Here is a 12,492-nt window from a genome sequence, read left to right on the forward strand (position 1 = left end):
ATATAATATATTATATATAATATATAAAATATAATAAATATAATATATAAAATATAATAAATAAATAAATAAATTATTGGGAGGGGGTGTGTATGCGCTAGGGTTGCCGATCTCCAGGTCCTGATTGGAAATCTCCTAGAATTACAACTGATCTCCAGGCGACAGAGATCAGTTCCCCTGGAGAAAATGGCCGCTTTGGAAGGTGGACTCTGTGGTATTGTACCCCATTGAAGTCCCTCCCTCCCCAAACCCCGCCCTCCTCCGTCTTCGGCCCCCAGATCTCCAGGTATTTCCCAACCCAGAGCTGGCAACCCTAGGTGCCATATGGGTTTTCTAGCATAGGCCTTCAGTTGGTTAAGCTTTCCCCCTGCATACTTCCTCTGCTTGCCCCTCTTTTTCACCATAATGACATCCTGTCTGCTGCCATCTCTCTTGGACTTTTGGACTCATGTCTGCCTGCATCAAAACTGGAACTGAATTGAACTGGAGATACACAGAGTGGCTCGTAAGACAAACCTCCCAGTGTGGTTTATGTGTGCACCAAAGGTCATTATAAGAGGTTTTTTCCCCATGCTTTCGATTTGACATCCCCTATCGAGTGAGGCAACCCAGGGGCTCTGAACATCTTTCCTGCACAGGTATATTTGGACCCGCCGCCCCGGGCAGGGCTCTTTTTGTAGCAGGTACTCATTTGCATATTAAGCGACACACCCCTAATGTAGCCAATCCTCCAAGAGCTTACAGTAGCTCCTGTAAGAAGAACTCTGTAAGCTCTTGGAGGATTGGCTACATTAGGGGTATGTGGCCTAATATGCAAAGGAGTTCCTGCTACAAAAAGAGCCCTGACGGAGTACAAATATTTCAATAAATAAAATGGGAACTATGGTGAAGAGCAGCCAAAATAGCTGAATAGCAAACTGTCTACTAAAAACAACGCCCTATGCCTCTCACTGGCCTATTATACACGGGTGTTTTCCCTTGCTTTTGTTAGGCATCTCTGTCAGGTTTTCTTTTTCATTCTGCATTGATTTCCTCCCCTTCATCACTCAGTTCACTTTCTAGCCACTGTTTTTCCAGGTTTTCTCAGAGTGGTTTTGTGCCGATTCTTCCCTTGTTTTGCTTTCGAGCTGAAGGTAATTCAAAAGTGTACAGATTCCCGTGGATTTCCCTCGCCCATTAGCTGTCACTCTCCTGTCCACATTGAGGTTGTTCCGCCCACTCTGTACCTGCTGCCATTCATCGGTGCACAAGAAAAAGATTATTTTTTCCCTTGTTGTTTTACATTTTAATTTTTTTTTTTACAAGTGGCATGAGTCTAGCGATATGGGACTATCGCTAGTCTCGGATCACTGGGGAAAAAAAGAGAAATTACTTGGAGGGTTCCAATATCAGCGCTTCCCTGGAGCAGATGATGCTGAATAGTCGAAATACGCCATCTGTGAAATACCATGTTGAACACCTAGAGCACTTTAGTCAATAACTTGTTAAAAATGTTTTGTACTGTTGGGATTTTAAATGGTTTTAATTATGTTTTATATTGGCGTTGCCTCCATGTAAGCCGCCCTGAGCCCGCATTGCGGGGAGGGCGGGGTATAAATTGAATAAAATAAATAAATAAATAAATCAGCTCTCTGCTGGCACAATGATCCTGGCTGAGCTGTGGCTGCAGGGAGGCATTACTGTGCACTCTGTTGCACATGTAAGATTTAACATTTTATCTCTAGTCTCATACTGCTTATAAGAAAATTAAAACTACGAGGAAAACAATTTTTTAAAATTCAAAATGGTGCTCGTTTGGCAGTGAAAGAAGGGGATGGCAGAGGGTGGTGACTCTTTTCCATTTTTCTCAGTCACCAATAACACAGCAGAGAATTCACTAGAGCTTGGCAATAAGAAAAGGGAGTTTCACAGCTGCTCTAGTCAATTTCAAAAAAACAGTTTGGTCAGTTTCAGGATTTCTTAAAAACTCTGCCTGGGTTCCTTTGTGTTCCCGTTCATTTAAGGAACCGAACCAGGAGGATTTAAATGAAAGGCACTTACTTGATGCTACTGTGCAGCTGTGATAGGGCAATTGCATAAATTAAAGAAAACCTTTGGACTGCACTCCCCACACATAAGAAGTGATGTTCCCACCCCAATTAAGAAAAACTGCATTTTTTGGTTGTAGCTGCATAGTAAATACACTGGAGAAAGGCTTGACTGCTTGGATTCTCTTCAGTAAGCTGTGTGTGCATAATAGGCCATTCTAAAGGGTCAAGATATCTGCAAATATTTAGAAGCAGGAATTCTCAAACTTGGTGCTGGGAAGGTTCCAACTGAAACTCCCCACAAACAATGCTCCACAATATTCAGCCGCAAATTGTCATAAAATGATCGATGAGAGCAACTGTTGTTGACAATGAATGAATTCAAAAATCTCAGGTCCAATTTAGATAATACTACCATTGTGGGTTGATTGCTGACCTAGGGAACTGGCTTTTTGGCATCAGCTTCCACACCAGGCCCTTCATATCTCTCTGTCCTGCATCGCACGAACCACCTTTATACTTGCCAATATAGCATCCCCTCTTGGACGACATTGAGGTGGAAAGTAGAATAGTAACGCTTAGCACTTTATTCATGGAACTTGTATATTTTGTCATATTTTTGATAAAATGCAATCATTCCCCTATTGCAAACCAGGAAGGGGCAGGACTGAGAGAGAGATTGGCAAAGGACCTAGTTCCAGGGTTCATGGTCGAGGTCTGATTTGAACCACAGACTTCCTTATTTGCGGGTTAGGAAACAAGTCTACAGAGATTTACACAGAAGTAAATTCCATTTTATTCAATTGCACTTACTCCTAGGAAAGTATTCTTGGGATTACAGCCTCAGTGTTTTAGCCATTGCCTTACATGCTCCTTCCCCACATAATCCAGACCAGCTGCATGATGCTAGGGTAACAAGGGAGAGAAGTCTCCATACATTAAAACACCCTTACCTTTTCTCTCTCTCTCTCTCTCTCTCCCCTCCCCCCTTAGGGTTGCCAGCTCCAGGATGGGAAATACCTGGAGAATTTGGGGATGGACCCCAAGGAGGGCGAGGGACTTCAGTTGGGTATAATGCCATAGTGTTCACCTTCCAAAGTGGCCATTTTCTCCAGGTGAACTGATCCCTGCTGTCTGGAGACCGGTTGTAATCCCTGGAGATCTCCAGTCACCACCTGGAGGTTGGCAACTCTACCTACTTTGGTTCCCCTTCTACCAGTTGGCCCTTCACTGCTGTATGTGTTTGTAAAGCAGAACTCCACCACCATTGGTGAAGATGTAACTCTGGCTCCTCCTCTTCCTGTTACATAACTCTGACGTCACATGATTTCCTGTTATGTGGTTAATGCTTAGTTGGTTCCATGCTGCTACCTGGGTGTTAAATGTGAGTCCCGGGCCTGTAAGGCCTTAGGTGTTTCTCCTTTGACCTGCCCAGGGATTCTTCCCAGAGGACTTTATACTGCATGGTGAACCTGCATGGATTCTATTCTCTCTCTTTTCCTTTGATTTGCTTTTCCTCAGGCCTCCCTTACAGGCCTGACCTGATTGGTTGGTAGGCCCATGATGACATAGTTTGATAGCCAGCAGACCAAAGCAATGCATTCTGTCCTGGTTAGGTATTAAAATGTAGGCCTGGCATGGCTATATATTTTGTTGATACCTTTCCTTAGGGTTGCCGGTTCTGACTTGGGAAATTCCTGGAGATTTTGGGGCAAAATGCCATGGAGTCCACCCTCCAAAGCAGCCATTTTCTCCAGGGGGAACTGATCTCTGTCGTCTGGAGACCAATTAAAAATCTGGGAGATCTCCAGGTCCCACCTGGAGGCTGGCAACCCCAATAGCAAAATTTCAGCCCAAATTAGGTTATTACAACAGCCTCCCCCCCCCTGAGTTTTTAACACATTTTAGTTAATTTTTAGATAAAGACCTCCTAAACAAACAATTTAGGAGCAGTGGAATGTTAATAATATATACTGCAGGCAGAACGATCAAAAAAGACATATGGTACCCTAAGAAAGTGAAAATTTGCCTTAAGGAAAACACACACACACACAAGTAAATAGGGTTGCCAACTCTGAGCTGGAAAAATCTTGGAGCTTTGGGGGTGGAGCATGGGGACAGCAGGTTTTGGAGAGGGAGCTCAGTGTGTGTGTGTGGGGTATAATGCCATAGAGCTGGGGTGTCAAACATAAGGCCCATGGGCCGAGGCTGGCCCGTCCAGGGCTCTTATGCAGCCCGCGAGCAACTGGTGCAAGGGAGGGAACAGGAGGCTGCTCGGAGGAGTGGAGCCACTCCAATAGTGGCTTTAGCATGGCAGAACAACCTCAACAGCAGCAGCCAAACAGAAGAAGAAGAGGAGGAGGAGATTGGATTTATACCCCGCCCTTCACTCGGAGTCTCAGAGTGGCTTACGAACTCCTTTCCCTTCCCCTCCCCACAACAGACGCCCTGTGAGGTAGGTGGGGCTGAGAGAGCTCTTTTCAGAGCTATCCTTGAGAGAGCAGCTCTGACAGAACTATGGCTTGCCCAAGGTCATCCAGCAGCTGCAAGTGGAGGAGTGGGGAATCAAACCTGGTTCTCCCAGATTAGAGTCCGCACACTTAACTACAACACCAAAGTGGCTTCACTTCTGGGACAGCCTCACTGGTAAGTTGGGAGCCACGGCAGCCACTTGACCTGCAGCTCCAAAGATGCTGGCCCGGATGGCCGCAGGGATCAGCGTTTGCATGTGGGGTGTGTGTGTGTGCAGACAATCCTCTGTTGGGGCCTGCTGGCAGCCATCTCTGCTGCTGCTGCATTCATGTCCCCCCATGTGGCAGATGTGCTTTGGCCCATGAGGGAGCCTTCTTTGGCAGTTTCTGCCATACCAGTTTGGTGTAGTGGCTAAGTGCGCCGACTCTGGGAGAATCGGGTTTGATTTCCCCTGCAGCTGCTGGATGACCTTGGGCAAGCCATAGTTCTGTCAGAGCTGTTCTCTCAAGGACAGTTCTGGAAAGAGCTCTCTCAGCCCCACCTACCTCACAGAGTGTCTGTTGTGAGGAAGGGAAGGGAGTTTGTAAGCCACTCTGAGACTCCCTTGGGTAGTGAAGGGTGGGGTATAAATCCAATCTCTTCTTCTTCTACTACTTCACATCAGGGGCCTAGGCCTGCCACCGAGCCTGGGACTCGGCAGCTGGGCCTCCCTTTCCCGTGGACCACCCAGCACACGGCTTGGCCTAACAAAATGACATTTATGCCAGATCCGGCCCTCATAACAAATGAGTTAGACACCTCTGCCATAGAGTCTGCCCCCCCCCCCCAACAGCTATTTTCTGCAGGAGAACTGATCTCTGTAGTCTGAAGATCAGTTATAATGCCAGGAGAGCTCCAGGCACCACCTGGAGGCTGGCAACCATAAAGTGAAGTAATTTGTACAGAATCTGCTACTGTGGATGAAAAGGATTGGGAGCGTAGCCTTCCAAGGCCCTGTTCATTTATTGCATTAATGCCCTTCTTTTCTCCCATCATGGGATACATGGGCATGCATGGGGTTTCCCAGTGGTGGTGAACCTATGGCACAGGTGCCAGAGGTGGCACTCAGAGCCCTCTCTGTGGGCACGCGTGCCATTGCCCCAGCCAGGCCCAGGCCATCATAAAAGTGTCGAATTCTCTGCCAAATAATTTTAAGAAGAAGAAGAGGAAGAGATTGGATTTATACCCCGCCCTTCACTTGGGAGTCTCAGAGCGGCTTACAAACTCCTTTCCCTTCCCCTCCCCACAACAGACACCCTGTAAGGTGGTTGGGGCTGAGAGAACTATGACACAAACTGCCCTTTCAGGAACATCTGTGCCAGAGTTTGTGACTGACCCAAGGTCACATCAGCAGGTGCAAGTGGAGGAGTGGGGACTCAAACCCGGTTCTCCCAGATTAGAGTCCGCACACTTAACCACTACACCAAACTGGCTCTCTGGTTTCATTTAAGTAAATGAAAGCATTTAGGATTGCTTTCCTTACTTTGTTTGGATCATCTTAAGTTAATGTATGAGTTGTTTTTTCTAAAGTAAAACCTCAGTATTCAGGTTAAATTGCTGTATTGGCACTTTGCGATAAATAAGTGGGTTTTGGGTCGCAGTTTGGACACTCGGTCTCTAAAAGGTTCGCCATCACTGGGGTTTCCTGTCCAGGCACAGACGACTGAGCTTCAACAGGGTTGCTGTGTAGACTAGAGTATGTCCTCCAACCTTCCCCAGGGACCTTTACCTGGAAAAGAGTCCCAACATATGGTGTGAAGGTACACATGGCAGATAAGTGGGTCTTAGTCTGGTGGGGGCACGGGCAGGACAACTCCTTCTAGGAACACTGTGTCAGCCACCCTGAATTCCACAGAAGAAAGGTGGGATAAATACTGTAATAAGTAAGTCCTACCGGGTAAAAACGGGATCACTCCCAAGTAAATGGGCTAATGTTTGCAGCCCTAAAATTTCCCAGAGTTTCTTCTGCCATTACCCCAGCCTTCTGGTCACCGAAAACGTAAGCTCTTTTACAGATATACGTTACTTTGTAAATATATGATCTTATTTTCTTTGCGCATCTTGCTTTCTGGAACCCAGACGGTAATTCTCTATACCTAATAGCCCCGGTCCAGAGAAAACGAGGCAAACCTGTTGCGACGACTGTGACTAATTTCCTCCGGATTGGAACGGGAGCATGCTACAGCAAAGACCCAAAATTTAATACACACTTTACGGAACACATTTATTTAAAAAAAGGCATTCACCCCCGCCACAAGCATAAAACAACTAACAAAAGAAACATTGGCCTTTCCAGTTTATTAGTTAACCATTCAAACGGCAAGCGGTGATATGCAATACTTTAACCTTTCTTTGCCGTTCAACCTGTTTTTCAGTTCCTGTTGCTTAACACCTGTTTCAGATGAACAATATTTGGAAAGTGTTTTCGGCGCCCCAGTTTTCAAAGTCCAGTTGGGAAAACGTACCTGTTTTAAAGACAATAATGTGCGTCTGCAGCCTCTGCTTCTGTTTGAGGGAACCGTACTGCTCTTCGAGTAAACTTACGTCCATCTTGGTCGGCTGCCCGGAACAATCTGAGGCTGGCTGGTTTGACGGATGAGTCAACAAGAAAATACCGCTCACATATTTATAAGCCTTTACCATCTGTTCCCATAAGAAAGACAGAATCAGGCAGAAGCAAGGCATTTCCCTCATGATGCTTGCCCCCAAGCAAAGGGCGTCCGTCACATCTGAATGAGCCACACGCAAGGAGGCTCTCTGGCATTGATCGGGTTCTGTTCTGTACCTGGTGTGGAGCCGCTGGATTTGATCGCGGGCCAACTTGTCTTTGAACACATCCAGCGTGTTCTGAACCTCTGAACGCAGACTGAAATGACAAGAACTGGTCAACTGGAACCGGTGTTGACTTAAGGCCAAACACCGGAGCTCTTGCCAAAAGCCACAGAGAAACACAGAAGTTCATTAAGCGCCGCCAACTGCACCAAGGGCTGGGAGATGCTGGTTTCTGGAGCAATTGTGGTGTTTAAAGTGACACTGCTATGCGTTGTGTCAGCCTCATTGGTTTCACTTTGCCTGTGACTTTTGTTTCATTTTATATGATTTTATTATTGTGGCAAATTGGCTGGTAACTTGTTACTTTGTTTGCTTTTCCAAGGAAGACTTTTATTGCTGCTTCCCCTTTTCCTGCATATTAAAGTGAACGACAGACAAATCATGCAACATGTACAGAGTCAGCCATGGGTGCCCCTTGTCTGCATGAACATTTTGACGGGGGGGACGGGGGGGGGGACGGATTATTGTAGATTTGCCTTAGTCATAGTTCATTGCAGACACTCCTAGAACGCTACTGGGGCTTCTTTCACTTTACAATAAAGTGTAGCAACAGCAATAAGTGTTACCTGGGCAGAGTCTCACAAGGTAGGGAGATTTTCAAGGAACACCTATCTCTATTTTGAAAAAGGTAGGTTCTATCATATGGGCTGCGGTCACACGGAGCATTAGGCATGCTAGAGAGACGGAAGATAGGCGGATTTTCCGGGCGCGATCTCACCACCACATCTGGGAAGCGTAGAGTTCCTATGGCGAACCTGAGGCTTCCCGCTGAAGATGCGCGGTTAAACCCAAGGTTCTAGTTTCCGGTAACCGCGGGGCAAGGGCGGGCGTCTGATCGCGTTTCCGGTGGTAGTTCCGGTGCCCACCCATGCCCCCTCGTATAAAGGTGGTTTTTTTCCAACTGTCCATGGGATGCGCACAAACACCCAACGGGGCATGCGCACACTTTGGTGTCTGGAAAACAAAACACCCGCTTGCCGCGGCGCAGGATTGTGGTGTGCTCGGCACCTCCCCCCTACCATGGGACCTCCACGGTACGTCTGCTGGCGCAACCGCACGTTATTTTGCCCTGGGGCAAACAGCCACGCCTCCCCCCCCCCGCGATATCCGGCCTGTGTGACTGGGGCCATGGATGATTTTTTAAAAATAACCTCAGTCTTAGCACTGTCAACAGAGCCCATGTCAGTGTGGAGAAGAAGAGCTTGGGCTGCTGTTATTCCAGGGCCAGCCCATGGTTAGATACCTACGTACAGTCAAGTCTCAACTGAATGATGGCGACCCCAATAAGGGGCTTCCGAGGCAAGTGAGAAGCAGATGGCCTTCCTCGGCAGAGTCTTTCTGGGTGGTCCCCCCTTCAAATACCAACCCTCCTTAGCTTCCAAGATCTTAACAAGATCAGGCTATACCATGCCCCATAGCCCTTGAATACAGGATGTAAAAGAAGGATTTTTTAAAAATACAAGTGAAGGAAATAATTTTTTAAAATGGTAGCCAATGCATAAAAAATTTAAAAAATTATTTCTTTTACATTCCTTCTTGAATGGGACTATAAGCTCACACATTCTCCCTTTCTTCCCGTTGATCCTCACAACAACCCTATGAGGTAGGTAACTTCAGTTTAACAAACCTCTTTCATTCCTGTATGCATCACACTGAAGGATACCTCATCGGATTAATGACGTCTGAATGGGAACTCTATCCCTTATGAATGCATAGAGTTTTTGATATGCCAGGAGTATTCAAACACAGAAATCACCTTCCTGAAGTCTGATGAGGTTACAGCCCAGGAATGCGAATCTTCTAAAAGCATAAATTGGCTCTGACAGAGGAAGGAACAGCTCTTTGCAGAGGTATGCAAACACTGTCTTTCTTCTGAACGATATGTTTGGCTAAATGTTAAAGCAGTAGGCCTTGGTCACCTTTTCTAAGGTACTTGTCTGTAGAAGAAGAAGAGATTGGATTTAGTCCCCACCCTTCCCTCCTTGAAGGAGTCTCAGAGAACCTTACAATCTCCTTTCCCTTCCTTTCCCCGCAACAGACACCTTGTGAGATAGGTGCAGCTGAGAGAGCTCTTTCGAGAACTGCCCCTAAGAGAACAGCTCTGGGAGAACTTGTGACTGACCCAAGGTCACACCAGCAGCTGCTGGTGGGGAATCAAACCCGGTTCTCCCAGATTAGAGTCCGCACTCCTAACCACTATACCATACTGGCTCTCTGTAGGAAGAAGAGGCAAGAGAAATTGTGAGAGTTTCTGCCAATCCTTGGGGGGGGGGATCAAAATTACACACTTTCCTTTTATCTTCCAAATAACCTCAACAGGAGAGATAGGGGGGAGCTGAGGGTAAGTAGGGTTGCTACATCTCACCTTTCTTAATGTGCATGCAATTTTGGACTGTGTCATCTAACTCTCTTTCCATTTTTTTCTATCCTTAGGGGTAAAACACCGTCACCAAAACTCAGCAAACCTGCCCTCTAGCCTGAGTCGCAACTCATGCAAGTGCTCTGCAGCTGTCCTCCAGCTTAGAAAAATATTTTTTATAAGTCAGAAGCATGCATTTATGGTATTCTGAGATCTCTGGGTAGGTCAATGGAACTGCTGTTGTGGCAGCCTCATCAAAAGGCTCGAGTTTGTATCGGATCGCGTCTAATCAATAAGTCAACATTAATTTTCAAACGGAGTTTGATAAGGCTCACGTGTGCCGTGAAAAGACGGGGCCAATCTGTTGTTATTCTAAGCCAGCCTTTAGCTATATTGTTATCTAAATCGCTGTATAATACTATTGAACACTTATCTTTGAGTCAAAGGACTCTACGGTCAAATGCTGAGGACCCGTAGCATGGAGACACAGTCTTGGGAGAACCCGATCCCCCTGGGCATTTGCTTAAAATGCCTCCTTTAAAGGCAGAAGATCAGTGTGGCAAGAAAATGTACAGAAAAATCTTGTGTGTGTCAGGTCACAGAGGGTTGCCGGCCTCCAGGTGGGAAATACAAAAACGGAGGGTCACAGTGTTAGGAAGACATACAAAAAATATATATCACAGTGTACAATAAATATATGTTTATGGTAAAATAATTTTATGCTTTACTAGGAAAAAGGCCCGTTGTGGAAATAAATGCAACGACCTCTAGAAAGAGGCTCTGGGCGGGTGCCCCGGCCTTGGACACTCAATGTCAATTTGCTGTGGTGACCTCAGCACGGTATAATGACACTGAGTCCACCATTTTCTCCAGAGGAACTGATCTCTGCTACCTAAAGAACCGTTGTAATTTTGAGTGATCTCCAGTCCTCACCTGGAGATCGGCAACGATGGCTCCCCAGAAGGGAATAGTTGGTTTGGAGGGTGGAGTCTATGGCTTCGTACCTGTCTGAGGTCCCACGCCTCCTGAAACCTCACCCTCTCCAGGCTCCATCCCTCACTTCTCCAGGAATTTCCCACCTGGAGTTGGCAACCCCATCTCCTTCCCAGCCAATCATCAACCTACCTTTATTTCCCCCTCACTCTTCAGCTTTCCACCCCCCACACACCTGCAGCCTCTCCCGTGCTCTGAAGCCCTGACTGCTACGTCACATTGGCTGTCATACTGGGGCCACCTCAGCAGCATATAAGGATACAGAGCCCACCATTTTCTCCAGGGGAACTGATCTCTGCCATCTGGAAAGCAGTTGTAATTCTGAGTGATCTCCAGCCCTCACCTGGAGATTGGACACATTTTACCTTAGAACAGCAAACTGTTTAGAATGTTAGAGGCAAAAGCCAATCAAGTCGCATATGCAAACGACCTCTGTGTTCCGAGGCAAAGGCCAATGAGGCTGCATATGCAAATAACCTCTGTGTTCTGATTGGCTATGGGGGGGAGAGGATTAGCAAAATGTTTAGAATGTTGGAGGCAGGACTCAGGCAAAGCAGCCAGTAGATAGGGAGACCCTCTGAATGACAGATCAGTGAGCGAACTGATTTTGGAGCGTGTGGAATGTTCTAGAGAAGTACCACCACCATTCAGCTTTTATTTATAAAGGAGATTCTTTTTCTTTTTATATTTTTCAATACTGTTGTCTAAATATTGGTATCAAATATACGTTTCACCCAAACAATATATTGAGTGCAGGTTTACGTTCAGACAGCACCTTGTCAGTATCACTATCACGAGCTATCTTAAGAGCCTTGGTGCGCACAAAGAAAAATTATTGCGCCTTATGTCTTTTATGCATACATCACGGTCCTTGAAAAATCAATTCGAAATGGGTCAGTTACTAGAGTCCGGTGGGACTAGTGACCGTGATACTGACAAGGTGCTGTCTGAATGTAAACCTGCACTCGATATATTGTTTGGGTGAAACGTAGTTTTCTCCATGTATTGCTTTGGTGAAATATATTTTTGATAACATCTGATACCAATATTTAGACAACACTACTGAAAAATATAAAGAATAAAGCATAAAATTGTTTTACCACAAACATATATTTATTGTCCACAGTGATATACATTTTTGTAAGCCTTCAGGTGGGGCCTGAAGACCTCCCAGAATCACAATTGATCTCCAGACAACAGAGATTGGTTCCCCTGGGGAAAGCGGCTGCTTTGGAGGGTGGACTCTGTGGCACTGTACTCCCCCACGCTGTTTCCTGTCCCGAAATCCTGCCTTCTCCAGGCTCTAATCCCCAAATCCAGGGGCGGATCAAGGCTCACTGGTGCCCTAAGCACTGACCCATCTTGGTGTTCCCCTCCTTTCCACACTGACCCCAGTCCATTTTAGTTGTTGACCTGTCTGACCAGATATACAATGCAGGTTGCAGCAATACAAAAATGTATTCATATGATAACACAATACACTGTATAAACTAAGCTTTTCACCCTTTTCCCAACTTTGTGGTGCCCCCTTTGGCCCTGTTGCCCTAAGCACGTGCTTCGTCTGCTTAATGGTTAATCCGCCCCTGCCCAAATCCCCAGGAATTTCCCAACCCAGAGCTGGCAACCGTAGTCAGGTCATCAGAATGGTTCACATGTTCACCTTGCGGCTTCTTTTCCTCGCTGCCGCTTTTGACACAGGAGCCACCCCCCCCCCCAAAATGCTGGCAAAGTTCTTCCACTGCTGCATCTCTACATAAAGGGCAAAAGCTG

At 46.4% G+C, this 12,492-nt stretch overlaps 1 protein-coding gene across 1 annotated transcript in view; it reads right to left on the reverse strand.

The window, feature by feature from the left end:
• Window positions 1-7,232, reverse strand: part of LOC107120370 (chromosome unknown open reading frame, human C9orf152) — an 11,210-nt gene extending 3,978 nt beyond the window's left edge. The window contains exon 1 of the mRNA XM_015423057.1: window positions 7,004-7,232. Within this exon, the coding sequence (XP_015278543.1) occupies window positions 7,004-7,232 (229 nt within the window). The remainder of the gene's footprint in view (window positions 1-7,003) is intronic.
• Window positions 7,233-12,492: the final 5,260 nt, after the last annotated feature.

The sequence above is a fragment of the Gekko japonicus genome, unplaced genomic scaffold (genome assembly GCF_001447785.1).
Source record: "Gekko japonicus isolate JY-2015 unplaced genomic scaffold, Gekko_japonicus_V1.1 scaffold253, whole genome shotgun sequence".
In the NCBI taxonomy this organism is placed as follows: domain Eukaryota; kingdom Metazoa; phylum Chordata; class Lepidosauria; order Squamata; family Gekkonidae; genus Gekko; species Gekko japonicus.